This window comes from Ranitomeya imitator, chromosome 1 (genome assembly GCF_032444005.1).
Source record: "Ranitomeya imitator isolate aRanImi1 chromosome 1, aRanImi1.pri, whole genome shotgun sequence".
Lineage (NCBI taxonomy): Eukaryota > Metazoa > Chordata > Amphibia > Anura > Dendrobatidae > Ranitomeya > Ranitomeya imitator.
This window is the reverse complement of record NC_091282.1, coordinates 299,421,211-299,441,485: the sequence shown is the minus strand read 5'-3', so window position 1 is coordinate 299,441,485 and position 20,275 is coordinate 299,421,211. Positions and strand designations below refer to the sequence as shown.

Below are 20,275 nucleotides of genomic sequence, written 5' to 3'. Positions count from 1 at the left end.
GTGCGTTTTTCATCCTTCTCTCTGCCTCAGGGGTTCCCAGTGTGGCCATCCCGTCTTCTAACATAGTAACATAGTAACATAGTTAGTAAGGCCGAAAAAAGACATTTGTCCATCCAGTTCAGCCTATATTCCATCATAATAAATACCCAGATCTACGTCCTTCTACAGAACCTAATAATTGTATGATACAATATTGTTCTGCTCCAGGAAGACTTCTGCTTCCTTCAACTCCTCAACTGCCGCCTTTTCTGCCTCCCTCGTCCTCCGCTTACACCTACTAATGTCCCTAAACAGTAGTCCCCTCAGATACGCCTTCATTGCATCCCAGATTGTAAGAGCATCAGTGCTTCCATCATTTAAGAGAAAGAATTCCGCCACCTCCCGTCCTATACTTTCCAACTCAATACTCTGTAACCAATTGGGATGAATCTTCCATTCTCTCCCACTTGTCGACCGTGCCCCCTCCAATCTAACCTCTACTTCAATTGGACTATGGTCTGACAGGGCCCTTGGCAAATATCTCACCTCCCCAACCAACGTGTCCATAATCCTGTTACCCAGAGCCATATCAATCCTAGAGAGCGTGGCATGCGCTGGTGAATAACATGAGTACCCTCTCTCTCCAATATGTCTGACCCTCCAAAGATCAATCATACCTATCTCCTGTATATAGGTGCCAAATGTTGTTATGTGTCCCTCCGACCTATTCTGAGTACTTTTATTTTTGTCCCAATATTCATCACAGACAGTGGCGTAACTACAAAGTTATGGGCCCCGGTGCGAACTTTCAAATGGGCCCCCCCCCTCCAAAATATTTTCCACCCAAATCCACATCCTGCCCATGCTCCTGCCCCATCCGACTCCGCACTCTGCCCCATCTGACTCCTCACTCTGCCCCATCTGACTCCTCACTCTGCCCCATCCGTCTCCGCACTCTGCCCCATCCGTCTCCACATTCTGCCCCATCCGTCTCCGCACTCTGCCCCATCCGACTCCACACTCTGCCCCATCCATCTCCGCATTCTGCTCCATCCATCTCCACATTCTGCCCCATCCATCTCCCCATTCTGCCCCATCCATCTCCGCATTCTGCCCCATCCGACTCTGCATTCTGCCCGTCTCCATATCTCACCAGAACAGCAGGAACCGGAAATCTGCTGCTGGTTGATACCAGAGAACACGAGCTACACACAACCAGGACTGAGGTGCTGAGAGCTGAAGGACCTGTGGTGACGTCATCGTCATGTGATCAGGAGGCGGAGCTGATCAATGGTGAAAGACCTATGATAGTGATGACGTCACCACAGGATCTTCAGCTCTTCCTTTCAGATCAGGCGTCGGCTGCTGATCTGATGTGTGCGCCCGGCAGGTCAGGTGGAGGGCAGGTCTGTCTGTTGCCGTGCGGGACGAATCACCTGCACGGCAACAGTTTTTAACTTTTTGCTGGTGTCGGCGTGCACCTGACCTGCCGGGGCCCCTGACTCCCCCCGGGCCCGGTCGCAGTGGCGACTACCGCGACCGTGGTAGTTACGCCACTGATCACAGATGCTGTTTAGATCCCCGATAATTATTAACGGTGTCGGTCCCCATCTTTCCACTCGCTCCATTACTTCTCTAATTTTCCTGCTAGAGTAGGGGGGCGGAATATACATCGCGGCAACACACAACATCACTCCTTACAATATACACCGTATTAGTACGTACTGCCCATCCACATCCACATATACCTTCACCTCCTCATATTGAACTCCCGCTGGAACCAAGATTGAGACTCCTCTTGCATACGTGGAGAAGGTAGAATGATATCCCTTCTGGATCCACCGTCTATTCAGGACATCCACCTTTTCCCTTACCAAATGCGTCTCCAGCAAGCATATCATTGAGGCCCGTTGGTCTCTTGCATATTGCAAACACGCGGCTCGTCTGGATTTTTCCCCTAGACCTCTCACATTCCAGCACAAAATCTTAAAGCGGGTCCCCATCACTTGGCTCATCTTCACTCAAAGTATCATCTTTTTTGAGCACGAGCTGTCTAACTTCCCTCCTCCCCCCCTCCCATCTCCCCCTCCCACCCTTCCCCCCTCACATCTAACCATTCCACCTCTTTTCAAGAGTGGGGCATCATCGCCCATAGCGAACACTCCGTTTGGCATTACCTTCCCAACCCTCCTCCCACCACTGTACATAACAGGATTTCAGACATTTTGAAAAATAACGTGTCTCAAAGTATTTTAACGTAGAATTATTTACATACGCAAGAAACCTGCATACACTTAAAATATGCCGCTTACCCTTCCTCCCTCCTTCCCAGCTGCCATTACACTCTCCCTTTAACTTTAACTGAGTACAATCCAGCTCCCTTCTTCACCACCCATACCCCCTAGTTTGTCAATCACATGACTCTATGCCCACTGACAAATAGGTAACCAAAATCAGACTCTTCCCACAGTTTCAGTCTCCTTTTCCTTTAAGCTTTTTAGCATTAATATCGATCCACTGGGTAGCTTCCTCCGGCTTCTGAAAAAAATGAATTTTATCAAACGCCACCACCCTCAGTCTTGCTGGAAACATCATAGAGTATTGCACTCCCAGCTCCCTCAGCCGTCTCTTGATACCCATGAACATCATCCGTTGTCTCTGCACCAAAGTAGAATAGTCCGGGTAGATAGCAATCTTTTGGCCTTCAACTGTCAGATCCGTCATGTCTCTGGCCTTCCTCAGGATAATGTCTCTGTCTCTATAATTTAGAATTTTTGCTAGCATGGTACGGGAAATCGCTCCAGGGACAGGTGGTTTCGGTGGGACCCTATGCGCTCTCTCTACCGCGAACACTTTTGTTAGCGCCATATCTCCAAAAGTCTCTAACAGCCAGTTTTCAATATACTCCGTTGGATTCCTCCCTTCAGCTTTTTCAGGGATGCCCACTATGCGAATATTGTTTCTTCTGGACCTGTTCTCAAGGTCCTCATTTTTCGCCGCCAATTCAGCTATTGCTTGAGTGAACTTTTTCTCTGCTTTTTGCAGCTGCACTATATGGTCTTCTGCAGTGCTCACTCTCTCCTCTACCTCCCCCACACGTTTGTCAATCTTCTGCATGGCTGCGTTTATCTGGGCTGTGTCTCCCTTAACCTCCTGTATCAGTAAGGTCAGAGATTGTTTACATGAAGAAACTAGCGCAAAAACGTCTCTTAAGGTAGGCTCAGCTTCTGGCGCCATTTCCTCGGGTCCCCCTTCTGCCACCGCCATTTTACTCTCCTTTCTCCCCTGTTGTACCTCATGTTCTCCTGCTGGGCTCTCCTCCTCCTCCTCCTCTTCGGTATAAGCTCCGGCTCCCTCCTCTGCGGCCTCCGCTCTCGCAAACTGCTGGAGCTTTGCCGCTACCTCCATGCGCTTTCTGCATGAGGCGTTCTCCTTATCCGCCTTCTCCCTTGTGTCGGCGCCATCTTGGATTGCGCCTGCATCCCCAGCTCCTGCGTCCTTCTGCCGTCTCCTTGTCATGTTCGCCGGTTCCAGCGCTACCGCTCAGCGCCACCGGGCTCCACAAGTCTCCCCGCAGCCAGTAAGCCCCCTCAGGGATCAAACAGCAGCGGCTCTGCAGGATTTTTAGATATACAGCGGCGGGAGCTCACAGCCGCACGTCCGCTCACATGGACTCTCAGGCCACGCCCCTAAGTAAAAGTTTTTTAAATTTAAAATAAAGGACTTTATTCTCGTTTTGTGTTTATTTATAATATAACTATAGGATTACTATTGGAGAGGCATCTTACAGATGCCTCTCCATTACTAAGCCGTGGACTTGATGTCACCAGACAATACAAAGGTGAAATCAACCCCACTTGCCACCGCCATAGGGCAAAGTACCAGAATTGGTGCATCTAAAAGATGTGCCTTTTCTGGAGCGACTACGGGCTCTGTCATGATCCCAATGGCAGGGGATCACAAAAGGACAAGCACACAAAAAACAGAACAAGCTCTAGGGTGATGGAAACTGAGCTGACCGCGATCCTGAACCTAATTCATAACACTAGCAGTAGCCGGGGAACGTGCCTACGATGATTCTAGACGTCTCGCGCCAGCCGAAGGACTAGCCTCCCCTATTAGAAGAAACAAAGACCTCTCTTGCCTCCAGAGAAACACCCCACAGAAACAGCAGCCCCCCACATGTAATGACGGTGAAATGAGAGGAAAGCACATACGTAGTAATGAAAACAGATTCAGCAAAATGAGGCCCGCTAAAACTAGATAGCAGAGGATACAAAAGTGAACTGCGCGGTCAGCGAAAAACCCTACAAAAAACCATCCTGAAATTACCTGAACTCATGTGCCAACTCATGGAACATGAGGAGTAATATCAGCCCACTAGAGCAACCAGCAACAAGGAATCACATAACTGCAAGCTGGACTAAAACAAAAATAAAGCAAAACGTGGAACAGGAAAATCAAAAACTTAGCTTGTCCTGAAGATTACAGAAGCGGAAAGCAGAGGTAACAAGACACACTGATTACATTGATCGCCGGCGAGGAAATGACAAGAAAGCCAGGTTAAATAGGAAACTCCCATATCCTGATAGAACAGGTGGACACCAGAGACCGCAGAGAACACAAGTCACCCAGTACCATCTGTAACCACCAGAGGGAGCCCAAAAACAGAATCCACAACAGTACCCCCCCCTTGAGGAGGGGTCACCGAACCCTCACGAGAACCACCAGGGCGACCAGGATGAGCCCTATGAAATGCACGGACCAAATCAGCAGCATGAACATCAGAGGCAACCACCCAAGAATTATCCTCCTGACCATAACTCTTCCACTTGACCAAATACTGAAGTTTCCGTCTGGAAACACGAGAATCCAAGATCTTCTCCACAACATACTCCAATTCTCCCTCCACCAGCACCGGAGCAGGAGGCTCAAGCGAAGGAACAACAGGTACCTCATACTTCCGCAACAACGACCGATGGAACACATTATGAATAGCAAACGATGCCGGGAGATCCAAACGAAACGACACAGGGTTAAGAATTTTCAAGATCCTATAGGGACCGATAAACCGAGGCTTGAACTTAGGAGAAGAGACCTTCATAGGAACAAAACGAGAAGACAACCATACCAAGTCCCCAACACGAAGTCGAGGACCCACGCGGCGACGGCGATTAGCAAACTGCTGAGCCCTCTCCTGGGACAACTTCAAATTGTCCACCACATGACTCCAAATCTGATGCAACCTATCCACCACCATGTCCACTCCAGGACAATCAGAAGGCTCCACCTGACCAGAGGAAAAACGAGGATGAAAACCCGAATTACAAAAGAAAGGAGAAACCAAGGTAGCAGAACTAGCCCGATTATTAAGGGCAAATTCGGCAAGCGGCAAAAAGGTAACCCAGTCATCTTGATCAGCAGAAACAAAACACCTTAAATAAGTTTCCAAGGTCTGATTAGTTCGTTCCGTCTGGCCATTCGTCTGAGGATGGAATGCAGACGAAAAGGACAAATCAATGCCCATCTTAGCACAGAACGTCCGCCAAAATCTAGACACAAACTGGGATCCCCTGTCAGAAACAATGTTCTCCGGAATCCCATGCAAACGAACCACGCTCTGAAAAAACAGAGGGACCAACTCAGAAGAGGAAGGTAACTTAGGCAAGGGGACCAGATGAACCATCTTAGAAAAGCGGTCACACACAACCCAGATGACGGACATTTTTTGAGAGACAGGGAGATCCGAAATAAAGTCCATGGAAATGTGCGTCCAAGGCCTCTTCGGGATAGGCAAAGGTGACAACAATCCACTGGCCCGAGAACAGCAAGGCTTAGCCCGAGCGCAAACTTCACAAGACTGCACAAAAGAACGCACATCCCTCGACAAGGAAGGCCACCAAAAAGACCTGGCCACCAAGTCTCTAGTACCAAATATTCCAGGATGACCTGCCAACGCAGAAGAATGGACCTCGGAGATGACTCTACTGGTCCAATTATCCGAAACAAACAGTCTTTCAGGCGGACAACGATCAGGTTTATCCGCCTGAAACTCCTGCAAAGCACGTCGCAAGTCTGGGAAGACAGCCGACAAAATCACCCCATCCCTAAGGATACCAGTGGGCTCAGAATTTCCAGGGGAATCAGGCACAAAACTCCTAGAAAGAGCATCCGCCTTCACATTCTTTGAACCTGGCAGGTATGAAACCACAAAATCGAAACGGGAGAAAAACAGTGACCAACGAGCCTGTCTAGGATTCAGACGCTTGGCAGACTCAAGGTAAATCAGATTTTTGTGATCAGTCAAGACCACCACACGATGTCTAGCACCCTCAAGCCAATGACGCCACTCCTCAAATGCCCACTTCATGGCCAAAAGCTCCCGATTACCAACATCATAATTCCGCTCAGTGGGCGAAAACTTTCTAGAAAAGAACGCACATGGCTTCATCACCGAGCAATCGGAGCTTCTCTGTGACAAAACCGCCCCCGCTCCAATCTCAGAAGCATCAACCTCAACCTGAAAAGGAAGCGAAACATCTGGCTGACGCAACACAGGAGCAGAAGAAAACCGGCGCTTAAGTTCCTGAAAGGCCTCCACAGCCGCAGGAGACCAATCAGCAACATCAGCACCCTTCTTAGTCAGATCCGTCAAAGGCTTAACAACACTAGAAAAATTAGTTATGAAACGACGATAAAAATTAGCAAAGCCCAAGAACTTCTGTAGACTCTTAAGAGATGTAGGCTGCGTCCAGTCACAAATAGCTTGAACCTTGACGGGATCCATCTCAATAGTAGAAGGGGAAAAAATATACCCCAAAAAAGAAATCTTCTGGACTCCAAAGAGACACTTTGAACCTTTTACAAACAAAGAATTGGCCCGCAGGACCTGAAACACCTTCCTGACCTGCTGAACATGGGACTCCCAGTCATCAGAAAAAACCAAAACATCATCCAAATACACAATCATAAATTTATCCAGATATTCACGGAAAATATCGTGCATAAAGGACTGGAAGACAGAAGGAGCATTAGAAAGTCCAAAAGGCATCACCAAATACTCAAAATGGCCCTCAGGCGTATTAAATGCGGTTTTCCACTCATCACCCTGCTTAATCCGCACAAGATTATACGCACCCCGAAGATCAATCTTAGTGAACCATTTAGCCCCCTTAATGCGAGCGAACAAATCAGTCAACAATGGCAAAGGATACTGATATTTGACCGTAATCTTATTCAAAAGACGGTAATCTATACAAGGGCTCAAGGAACCATCTTTTTTGGCCACGAAAAAAAAACCTGCTCCCAAAGGAGATGAAGATGGACGGATATGTCCCTTTTCCAAGGACTCCTTAACATAATCCCGCATAGCAGTATGCTCTGGCACTGACAGATTGAACAAACGACCTTTAGGAAATTTACTGCCAGGAATCAAATCTATAGCACAATCGCAATCCCTGTGAGGAGGAAGCGAATTGAGCTTAGGCTCCTCAAAAACATCCCGATAATCAGACAAAAATACAGGAACCTCAAAAGGAGTAGATGAAGCGATAGAAATCGGAGGTGCATCATCATGAACCCCCTGACATCCCCAGCTTAACACAGACATCGCCTTCCAGTCCAAGACTGGGTTATGAGTTTGTAACCATGGCAGACCAAGCACTAAGACATCATGTAAATTATACAGTACCAGGAAGCGAATCACCTCCTGATGAACGGGAGTCATACGCATGGTCACGTGTGTCCAGTACTGAGGTTTATTCATAGCCAAAGGTGTAGAGTCAATTCCTTTCAAAGGAATAGGGACTTCCAGAGGCTCCAGACTAAACCCACAGCGGTTGGCAAATGACCAATCCATAAGACTCAGGGCAGCGCCTGAATCCACATAGGCATCGACGGAAATGGCTGATAATGAACAAATCAGAGTCACAGACAGAATGAACTTAGACTGCAAAGTACTAATGGCAACAGACTTATCAACCTTTTTTGTGCGTTTAGAGCATGCTGATATAACATGAGCTGAATCACCACAATAAAAACACAAGCCATTTTTCCGCCTATAGTTTTGCCGTTCACTTCTGGACTGAATTCTATCACATTGCATTGTCTCAGGTGCCTGTTCAGAAGACACCGCCAAATGGTGCACAGGTTTGCGCTCCCGTAAACGCCGATCAATCTGAATAGCCATAGTCATAGACTCATTCAGACCTGTAGGCGCCGGGAACCCCACCATAATATCTTTAATGGCCTCAGAAAGGCCATCTCTGAATTTTGCAGCCAGAGCGCACTCATTCCACTGAGTAAGCACCGACCATTTCCGAAATTTCTGACAATAAATTTCTGCTTCATCTTGCCCCTGAGAGAGAGCCAATAAAGCTTTTTCAGCCTGAATCTCTAGGTTAGGTTCCTCATAGAGCAAACCCAATGCCAGAAAAAACGCATCCACATTGAGCAACGCAGGATCCCCTGGTGCCAATGCAAATGCCCAATTCTGAGGGTCACCCCGCAGGAAAGATATTACAATTTTGACTTGCTGAGCAGGGTCTCCAGAGGAGCGAGATTTCAAAGAAAGAAACAACTTGCAATTGTTCCTAAAATTCAGAAAACTAGATCTATCTCCAGAAAAAAACTCTGGGATAGGAATTCTAGGTTCAGACATAGGAGCATGTACAACAAAATCTTGTATATTTTGAACCTTAGCAGCAAGATTATTCAGGCTGGAAGCCAAACTCTGGACGTCCATGATAAACAGCTGAGGTCAGAGCCATTCAAGGATTAAGAGGAGGTAAGACGCAGCCAGGCTGCAATTAAGGCTAGGCAGCAACCTCTGAGGGAAGGAAAAAAAAAAAAAAAAAACTTCCTCAGACTACTTTTCCTCCTACTTCAGCCAATACGATTACCACTTTTGGCCGGCGATACTGTCATGATCCCAATGGCAGGGGATCACAAAAGGACAAGCACAAAAAAAACAGAACAAGCTCTAGGGTGATGGAAACTGAGCTGACCGCGATCCTGAACCTAATTCACAACACTAGCAGTAGCCTGGGAACGTGCCTACGATGATTCTAGACGTCTCGCGCCAGCCGTAGGACTAGCCTCCCCTATTAGAAGAAACAAAGACCTCTCTTGCCTCCAGAGAAACACCCCACAGAAACAGCAGCCCCCCACATGTAATGACGGTGAAATGAGAGGAAAGCACATATGTAGTAATGAAAACAGATTCAGCAAAATGAGGCCCGCTAAAACTAGATAGCAGAGGATACAAAAGTGAACTGCGCGGTCAGCGAAAAACCCTACAAAAAACCATCCTGAAATTACCTGAACTCATGTGCCAACTCATGGAACATGAGGAGTAATATCAGCCCACTAGAGCAACCAGCAACAAGGAATCACATAACTGCAAGCTGGACTAAAACAAAAATAAAGCAAAACGTGGAACAGGAAAATCAAAAACTTAGCTTGTCCTGAAGATTACAGAAGCGGAAAGCAGAGGTAACAAGACACACTGATTACATTGATCGCCGGCGAGGAAATGACAAGAAAGCCAGGTTAAATAGGAAACTCCCATATCCTGATAGAACAGGTGGACACCAGAGACCGCAGAGAACACAAGTCACCCAGTACCATCTGTAACCACCAGAGGGAGCCCAAAAACAGAATCCACAACAGGGCTCCTATTTTTAGGCAGGGAGGGGGCAATAACCATGGGCCCTTACCAGCCTGAGAATAGCAGCCCCCATCTGTCTGCTTTAGCTTGGCTGGTTGTTAAAAATGAGGGGGACCTCATGCTGTTTTTTTTTTTTTTATTATTTATATTAATAATTTAAAAAAACAGCTGGGGGACCCTTGTATTCTTGATAACCAGCCTAGCTAACTCTGCATCCTGCAGCTGTCAGTTTTGCCGGGCTTGTTATCAAAAATACAGGGGAATCCACATTTTTTTTTTTAATTATTATTATTTAGAGCGCAGATGCCAGCTGATAAATACTCCAATTAGCCGCACCTGCTCTCACTGTTATTAGCAGCAGCAGGCAAAGGCTGATTGAAGTAGTAGTCCCATCAGCTGATGCCAGTGACTGGAGGTAAACTTTTTACCTCCAGTCACTGCTGCGGGCTCATGCGGCTCTCTGACTGGCAGTAAACTTGCCGCAGATCAGAGCCGCTATTGTTTCTTGAGCTGTCATGCAGATGACAACGCGAGAAACACCTGGGGTTCGGGTGTCGAACCTGAACAGTAACATGGATTTACTGTTCGGGTTCGCCCATCTCTATTAATAATCTCATAATCTCATTGATAGTAGCCAAGGTGTGTAAGTGCATATATTTCTGCATGCAGCGCTCAAACGTAATACTGAATAAATTGAGATGTTTTGTAAATTTTTGTTTACATTTTTCATCATTAAGATATCATTAACATGTTTATAGATCCCATGATTTTCATAATTCCATAACTAGTCCTTCTTGATGTTGCAATTTTAATGTTGGGGAATGTATTTAGTGATGTATTCAATTATTTATTTCAGCCACAAGTTCTGCTTTTACCTCTTTTCTTTGTGCACTTGTGAAATATGCAAAGTTGCGAAAGTGAATTTGACCATATCACTTACATTTGACCAATAGAGTTATTAGAGCATTCAGGGATTTTAATGAATAGTAGAAACCTACTCATGCTTATATGATGGCATAAAATGACTTTGTGGGGCTATAGAATGGTCGGATGAAGTGTAACAAATAGCAATACTTCATATCTGACGGACTGAGCTGAGTCTTGTCTGATGTGCATAACTATGGTTATTTTTGATGACTATAGTGTCAAAGCAGAGAGTATGAAGCCAACGAAGTTCAAGTCCTGTTCAAAAATGGTGGAAGATTAAGGTAATGTCTAGTTTGGTAACCATTTCAAACCCAAGTGAAAAGGAAGTGACTGCTTAGAGCTCATTTTCATGTCCTCCCTAGAGAAAGAGACATGCTCTTAGTAGCCTCTCTTTCTCTTCAAAAAAAGTCACAGAGAAAAAAGCAGAGATGTTTACCTGCTGAAGCCTCCAACCGAATGCACCAGCAGGGCGCAGCGGACCAGATTAGTCTGACTAATAGGAGGGAAAACTCAGCTATAAAGCCCCCCTATTGTATCCATCAATTCTATCAGTAAATTGCCTAGAATAGATAGAACAACTGATTCACACTTTGCTATTCTTGTATGTTTATCTACATAAGGTCACCGCTGTTAAAATAATTTTTTTTAATTTCAATAATATTGTGGTAGCAATAATATAATTACCTGAAGTGAAATAGTCAGTGTCAGAAGTCCCAAGGAGAGAATCATGGATGCATATCCAGCCAGCAAAATAAGTCTTCTTCCAAAATGATCAACTACTAGACTCTGAAAATGAATTTTACAAAAAAAAGCTCAAGATATGGTACATTAATTATATAAACACAAACTTAATTGCATGCATGGATTGATTGTTCCCCATGGATATTGGTTACCAAATGCCTAGTGCCTGTTACTTTATAAACGTGTTCATCAGTATCTCAGTATAGGTTTTGCAAATGGGCCCAGGAGATTAAATAATAGCCAGTGTCTATTACTGAATCACTCCACTACCAAGCAGGCCTGTTTTGATGGCATAGTCTATAGAGAGAGTCACGCCTGCAGGTGGCACATGTGGTTCATGGACCCACTGTCCCATAGGGCCAGACCTGCCTAGGAAAAGGCGCAGCTAAGCAGCTCAGCCACCGGTACTGCAGCTGCAGATGACAGGGGTCAGGTTCACTGACGTGGGGAGACATGACAGAAGTCACTGATTAGCCGGAACTGGACACTGGTGGACTGTACGGACAACGTGGATGTAGGAGGTAGATTCTTGTTTAGACCCATAGATACCAGGAGCTGTTTTGGAGCTGGCTGCACTGGAACCAGGAACAACGGACACAGGACTGGCCACACCGGGACCAGGGTTCGGGTATAGGTACCACAGACGCGGTTTCAGGAACAAGAACATGGGCAAACTATACTGGACATAGGATATGGGAATAACTTTAGAATATACTAGGGACGGGGACCTGGCAACATACAGTTGCACACACCATCACCACTAATACTAACTATAGGGGTTGCTCAGGCACCTCCCTATTGGGGAGGGTGCCTTTTATACAAGATGCCTCCCAGCTATTGGCTGGGAGACATCTAGCAGAGTTCACATTAACTAAACGCCTCCCAGCTGTCAGCTGGGGGCATTTTACCCTGTGCGTGCACTGCCCCTTTAAAAGCAGGTGAGCATGCTTGTACTAGGCGCGCCGCCGGGGAACTGTGGAGTGCACACAGACCAGGAAGAAGGAGCATGCCGAGGACCATGCCGGGTCGATGAGTAAGCCAGCGTCCCCGCACGGTGAGAGGAGGGGAATCATGCGGAGGTGTTGGCAGACACTATAGATTATGTATAACAAATAACTAGCTCAATAGGGACAAAGCTTAGGAAAATACCAAACCGATAGGAAATATGCAAGCCAATTGCATAAGAATACAGCAACAAAGCATCTAAGAATGTTAAAAGCTGTTCACAAAAAAAGAAGAAAAAATAATTGGGCAATCTGGTATTAAAGGGACTCTGTTAGCACAGAATGACTGTTCAAACCAAGTACAGGCGCTCGGTGCTTCAAGGAGAGGTCAATCATTTATATACACTTTCACACCTGCTTGCTCTTTCCGTGTCAAAGGTGTCCATAGCCTTTTTTAATGTAATGTGCTTTTCCTATAGATATTTTAACCTGAATACATAGTTCACTGACTTTTTAGGCCGATTTAAATTTTATCAGACAGAAGCGTTTAAAATGCAACAAAAAAGGAAATAAGTAACCAAGCTTAGGAAGATATGATGGGTATTGTTACATACTCTAGGAGTGGTCTGGAAATTCTACATATCTGTTTGCTACAGAAATGCAAGAAAATGTTGCTGCACTTACACACAGGATCACCGACGTGGTCTCACATATTCCGACACCAACTGTTAAGTATGGGATTTGCTTCTCTGAAAACCCAGCAGCTTTAAATACTTCAGCAGCATAAAAATATACCTAAAAGTCATTGGGTATGTAAAAGATTGCCGAGTTGGAAAAATGATAAGATGTGTGCTGATTATATATTCTACAATCATGTTGGTAAGCATTAAAATAGAATTGTTAACATTTTACTAGATTTGTAGAAAGCAAGGTTGCTTTGATCCATTCTTGACCCTCTGATTGCTCCCCAACCTTAAGTACCCAAAGTATGAATCTAGATATGAAGGTTGCCAATTTAGCGCTACACAAATTTGTGTGGTGCGCTTTTGTCTATCACCTCTGCTTTACAATACATTCATTTGCATGTATTTTAGCTACTAAAGGTGCAAATTTCCTCTTCAGAGCGGAAGAGGACTTGAACTCTATAGCGCCACCGGTGTAAGCAGCAATCCTACAAATCACTATCGACTCTTAGAATAAAAGCCTAATCAGAATCTCAATTTGCAGACACAGTGTTTCAGGCTACTGCCCCTCGTTAGTGCAAAGTATCAGAACTGATTTGGCTAGGTGATAGGCTCCAGACTGAGGTTAAGGGGGTAACATTTCTATTTGCATAGAATGACATACCGGTTCTGTCATGCCAAGCTTTTAAAGGGACAAGCAACAGTTACAAAGAGATTTTCTGTGTCCTGCATCACTCAAGGCTCTGCACCAGCCGTGCATTGATTTAGGCCAGAGTGTAGTGTTGCTTTAAAGCGGTTTTTTTTCCACCAGTACTACAGGTTGGTATTTTCATCACTTTCTCATCAGTGAATGGTTGACTGTTGGGAATCCCATGATCTTTGGAGTCTTTGCTAATATTTCATGTGCAATCCTAATTCCTGCCATCCAAATTCATTGCTACCCTATTCACTTAAATAGATGGGTTGCAGTTGGTGAGGCCAGTTTCACACGTCAGTGGCTCCGGTACATGAGGTGACAGTTTCCTCACGTACCGGAGACACTGACTCACGTAGACACATTAAAATCAATGTGTCTCTGCACATGTCAGCGTGTTTTCACGGACCGTGTGTCCGTGTGCAAAACACGGAGACATGTCAGTGTTCGTGGGAGCGTACGGATTACACGGACCCATTAAAGTCAATGGGTCCGTGTAAAACACGTACCGCACACGGACGTTGTCCGTGTGCAGTCCGTGTGCCATGCAGGAGACAGCGCTACAGTAAGCGCTATCCCCCCCACATGGTGCTGAAGCCACGATTCATATCTTCTCTGCAGCAGCGTTTGCTGTAGAGACGATATGAAAAATCCTTTTTTTTTTTGTTTCTCGTGTTTAAAATAAAGATCCCTGTCCCCACCCCCCTCTCACCCCCCGTGCGCCCGCCCGCTGTTATAAAAATATTCACCCAGCTCCCTTGCGGTGTCCTGTCCTGGCCGCAGCTTCTCCTGTATGCGGTCACGTGGGGCCGCCCATTACAGAAATGAATATGCGGCTCCACCCCTATGGGAGGTGGAGCCGCATATTCATGAGTGTAATCCTGCATGGTGCGTGTGGTACCCGGGCGGCAAATGGGCGGCACACGTGTGCCACAGAAACGCACGGGCACATGGACACGGATAATTCCGGTACCGATTTTTCCGGTACCGGAATTATCTGGACGTGTGAGACTGCCCTTATGCAGCAAGGGCCAGGAGCACAACTGTGCAGGAGGCATGTTGAAGAGACCTTTGCCAATTTGTTCTCGTGATCAGCAAAGGACAGAGATGAAACGTACTGATCAGAACACTGGGACCATTTCTAGTGAGACCATTTCTAGTTAGCATTAGATAGGTATGCTTCCAGGATCTAGAAGAGTGGAGTATTTATTTAAAGGAGATACCCACTTTCAAAATACTACTTTTAATTCACAACAGGAATTTTAAGCTAGCTCCCTTCTGTCCCAAGTTATACATTGATAGTGAGGGGACTGGCTGAACTATTGAAATGAACAGTCAATCCCATTCAAACACATCACTTATAACATGCTGACTCAGAAAGGGCTGGAAGTGGAGCTACTGAAATGGGCCAAAATGGAATCTGGAGATCAAGGCACCTTTGAAAGTAAAAGCATATTAGTAAAAAAAAATGCAATCCTATTAAAAACAATAAGAGCAATATAGTTTGCAAGTTGAAACCTATCAAATTCATACGTCACTTTAGATGCTTTTTAATTACTTCTAAGCACAATTGGATGATATTAGATGCATGTGAAAAATCGCTTCTATGACGTCTAACCTCAGAATGACATAGATATCCAGAACTACGAGTTCTATAAAGCCCTTAAAATCCTTTTCATAAGTTTGAAAAATTTCTGTTTCCCTCTGGAAATTAGTGTTGTTTTTCGATGAACATGATTTTCTCAGATGACAATATGACAGTCTCTTTGGAGTTTCCTTTTAAATATTCATTAACTTTGTGTAAATATAATTTTATTATAAAATCTACATCTATATTTATTTATAAAGCAGAAAAGATAAAAAGATAAATAAGGCTTACCGCATTGATCCCACATAGCTGCAGAGCTATGGTTAAGGCAACTAGCATATACAGCTGCCAGCGCAGTGAAGGTTCTCTCAGCAATTCTCGGATGGTCAGACTACGACCACTTTTCCGAGAAGCTTGTTCCTGTAACATTTCATCAATCTCTTTCTGATGGTCTTGATCCCCCCACAGTTGTTTTATTGCTAGGTGAGAAAAGCAAAATAATAAGAGGACAAAAGATTGAGATAACTCTGAAGTGTTTGATGCAACTTATAAGGAGCCGCAATCTTTGAAGAAAGCACTTCTATTCTACAACACCGCATATGCCAATGAGGTAGGGCTAATCCAGCACGGCAACATTTCATGGACTAGTCCTGCCTCAGATCTTCTAATCATGAACCCACTGCAGCCTTGCAGCGCTGGGGTCCTGGGTTCTAATCCCACCCAGGACAACATCTGCAAAGAGTTTGTATGTTCTCTCCGTGTTTGCGTGGGTTTCCTCCGGGCACTCCGGTTTCCTCCCACATTCCAAATGACATACTGATAGGGATTCTAGATTGTGAGCCCCATCGGGGACAGCTATGAAAATGTGTGCAAAACTGTAAAGCGCTGCAGAATATGTTAGCGCTATATAAAAATAAAGATTATTATTATTATTATGAACCCCTGAACGTGATTTACAGCCAACATAATGGTCGCACCATAAACACACAGTCTGTTAATCATAGCCAGGGGCATGATCTGAGGCAGGACTAGTCTGAGGGAAAAGTTGCTCCATTGGACTAGTCCCGCTTTGTTTGCATATGCAACATTGCAGTCTAAGATTTAATTTTTAAATGATTTCATTTTTATTAAACACCTTGTTAGAATAATAAAATATGCATATAAGCAGGTATAGTATAGACAGTCATTAGACCTGATTGGTCTCTTTAAAGCAGGAAATATGTTTTATGCTATTGCTTACCTTTTATACAACCATCTTTGTCTCCTTTTTCCATTAAGAGGTATGGTGGGGACTCTGGAAAGAGTGGCAAGGTGACCATCTGAGCAAGTGCCCAGAACCCACTGAAAGCTAAGAGAAGAGGCCACTGAGACTCAATCCCTAGGATCTCCCTGGTTAAGGACAAAATATAAACAGGTCAGACTTTCTATTAGGCATTTCAATATCAAGAGTGCTATGAAAATGATAAAGATAATTAAAATGTAAGAGTCGAACGTTAACCTAATGTTAGAACAATATTGTTCACTGTTTTTTAGACAAGCAAGATGTTGACAAATGATCAGTCTAATTCTCACCTGAGCCCTAAAATTTGCCCAGTCAATTTGCCAGTTGTCACAAATATGGATATACTGGTGTTAGTAAATCCGCGCAGTTTCTTGTCTGCAATCTCTCCTGCATACTGAGAGTGGATGTTGAGTCCAAATCCTGAAGTAGTTGTAAACATATATTTATCATTCATACATTACATTTATCTAGGCGTAGATCAAGGTACCAGCACATAGTGTTAGCAAAAAAAATCATACCTGCATTAATGCCATACAGAAAGCGGGCGATCAGAATCATCTCAAAAGACCTGACAGTGGCACTAAGCCCCATCAATAGTGCTGCAGTTATGGGGATCACATTGCTGCACAGCTGACATCTTTTCCTGTAAGAAGTGAGGTATGGATAATTATTTAGTTTAGTAAAGCCTTTTTTTTAGCCCAGATTGTCTGTGTACAGTGATGTCTGCAGCCAAACTTCTGAGACCGCTGATGCCAGTGATTGGCTGCAGATGTATTGTGCCGTATATGAGCCTTGACATCCGCAGCCACTGTCAATGGTATACCAGTGAGGATCTTAATTATCTTGGATGACCCATTTATGTAACATTTACATTGGCCAGTAATTGACTACATTCCCTATTCTTTCTGATTATTGACAGATCTAAGCATGGCAGCAATCTGTCAATGAAAGAGTAAAACATTTGCTCTTCAACATATCACAAATTTTGTGAGGCCTAAAAGAACATTTTTGTCATCGCCACATGTAAACAGGAGATATGGTGCCATGAATATGCAAACTGCATAGGGCCAAATGATCTTTCTAACTATCATTTGCCCCCATAGAGTTTGCAGTGACCCATGAAAAAGGGTCTTTAAAGACGCTCTAATCTGTGCTTCATATGGGTAGTAATCTCATTTTTTCCCGTTGCTTTGGCAAAGTGAGTAAAGAAGAGTGAGATGTGATTTTGATGTCATTACCGTAAATGTAATCTGAAATAGACACTTACTTCCCATATTTAGAAGCTAAATATCCAGATCCCAAAGAACCCAACAGTCCTCCAATGCAGTAACTTGATACAATAAAAGACCAAAGCAATCTCAAGCTGTTGTCAGCAATTGGTAGGTGGTAGCGATGCATCCACGTGTCATTGATAAACCTCTTTACAAACTGGAAGAGAATTACTAAGCAGTCATTAAAATGTACATGCACTTGGCTTACTTACAAGGTTTTTTAGATCACTAATCTTAGACACTGGTAATGTTACTGCTGTGTATCAAAATTCATTGTAGATCCTTCATTGGTGTATTGAAAGATGATTTTCCTATTTTATTTTCTAACTGATAGCATAGCAGCAGACCTTACTTTTATTACATTGTGTAAGAAAGTGCCGTATAATGCACCTTAGTGATGACAGTACTGTCTTACTGACTGCTATACGACATATGAATGTCCCTATCATTATTATTATTTATTGTTATAGCGCCATTTATTCCATGGCGTTTTACATGTGAGGAGGGGTATACATAATAAAAACAAGTACAATAATCTTAAACAATACAAGTCCTAACTGGTACAGGAGGAGAGAGGACCCTGCCCGCGAAGGCTCACAATCTACAAGGGATGGGTGAGAATACAGTAGGTGAGGGTAGAGCTGGTCATGCAGCGGTTTGGTCGATCGGTGGTTACTGCAGGTTATGGGCTTGTCGGAAGCGGTGGGTCTTCAGGCTCTTTTTGAAGGTTTCGATGGTAGGCGAGAGTCTGATGTGTTGTGGTAGAGGGTTCCAGAGTAGGGGTGATACGCGAGAGAAATCTTATATACGATTGTGTAAAGAGGAGATAAGAGGGGAGTAGAGAAGGAGATCTTGTGAGGATCGGAGGTTGCGTGTAGGTAAGTATCGGGAGAGAGACGAGGTCACAGATGTATGGAGGAGACAGGTTGTGGATGGCTTTGTACGTCATGGTTAGGGTTTTGTACTGGAGTCTCTGGGCAATGGGGAGCCAGTGAAGGGATTGACAGAGGGGAGAAGCTGGGGAATAGTGGGGGACAGGTGGATTAGTCGTGCAGCAGAGTTTAGAATAGATTGGAGGGGTGCAAGAGTGATAGAGGGGAGGCCACAGAGCAGGAGGTTGCAGTAGTCGAGGCGAGAGATGATGAGGGCATGGACTAGGGTTTTTACAGATTCTTGGTTGAGGAATTAACAGATTCGTGAAATATTTTTGAGTTGAAGTCGGCAGGAAGTGGAAAGGGCTTGGATATATGGTTTGAAGGAGAGATCAGCGTCAAGGATTACCCCGAGGCAGCGAGCTTATGGGACTGGGGAGAGTGGGCAGCCATTTACTGTAATGGATAAGTTCGTTGGGGGGGTCACCTGAGATGGGGGAAAGATGAGGAATTCTGTTTTGTCCATGTTAAGTTTCAGAAATCTAGCGGAGAAGAAGGATGAAATAGTGGATAGACATTGAGGGATTCTGGTTAGTAGGGAGGTGATATCTGGTCCAGAGATGTAGATCTATGTGTCATCAGCATAGAGATGATACTGAAAGCCATGAGATTCTATGAGCTGTCCCAGGCCAAAGGTGTAAATGGAGAAGAGCAGGGGCCCTAAAACTGAACCTTGTGGGACTCCGACAGATAGGGGGCGAGGTGAGGAGGTGGTGTGTGAGTGGGAGACGCTGAATGTCCGGTCTGTTAGGTATGATGAGATCCAGGATAGGGCCAAGTCTGTGATGCCAAGGGATGAGAGGGTCTGTAATAATAGGGAATGGTCCACTGTGTCAAAGGCAGCCGACAGGTCCAGGAGGAGGAGGACAGTGTAGTGTCGCTTGCTCTTGGCGGTTAAGAGGTCATTGGTGACCTAAGTTAGGGCAGTTTCAGTGGAGTGGTGTGACCGGAAGCGAGATTGTAAGCGGTCAAAGAGGGAGCAAGAAGAGAGATGGGAGGACAGTTCAAAGTAGACGTGTTGTTCCAGTAGCTTGGAGGCATAGGGGAGAAGTGATATAGTCCCCATTAAACATGTAGTATTGTTATTCAAAATTCAAGTACTGTATGTATAGTCATGTACAAAAGTTTTGAGAATGTCATAATTTTGGCCTTCACAAAACTTGCTGCTTTAGATTTTATAGTGGCAACTTGCATTAACTCTCTAATAATCAGATGAATTGCCAAAAAATATTGCAAAGAAATCTAGATGTGGGGAACAGAGCGCATAATTGGTTGATGCCCTATGGAGGAAGAGTGGGTACGTGCTTGGTTAACACTCACCTGGTGAAGCTGTGACAGGCACAATTCCTATGTAGGCATGAAGAAAAACAGCTGCTGCCCGTGTCGGGTGGATAAATCGTCCAGGAGATATTGGATCCAGTTGGATGAAACATGTTAGGTGACCTGTGCTGCTGTATTAAATTGATACTTCAACAATAATGATAAGATTTTTTTTTTTTCTCAATGCGTTTCAACACCATACAAGTGTCTTTATCAAGTGAAAAAGCCAAATGTATTTCTTTTTTTT

At 44.7% G+C, this 20,275-nt stretch overlaps 1 protein-coding gene across 1 annotated transcript in view; it reads right to left on the bottom strand.

The window, feature by feature from the left end:
* Positions 1-20,275, bottom strand: part of LOC138670117 (solute carrier family 2, facilitated glucose transporter member 11-like) — a 110,026-nt gene that overhangs the window by 64,294 nt on the left and 25,457 nt on the right. The window contains exons 3-9 of the mRNA XM_069757159.1: positions 17,773-17,933; positions 17,024-17,148; positions 16,796-16,925; positions 16,464-16,612; positions 15,515-15,702; positions 12,943-13,053; positions 11,258-11,359 (exon numbers count right to left, since the gene is read on the bottom strand). Of these exons, the coding sequence (XP_069613260.1) occupies positions 11,258-11,359; positions 12,943-13,053; positions 15,515-15,702; positions 16,464-16,612; positions 16,796-16,925; positions 17,024-17,148; positions 17,773-17,933 (966 nt within the window). The remainder of the gene's footprint in view (positions 1-11,257; positions 11,360-12,942; positions 13,054-15,514; positions 15,703-16,463; positions 16,613-16,795; positions 16,926-17,023; positions 17,149-17,772; positions 17,934-20,275) is intronic.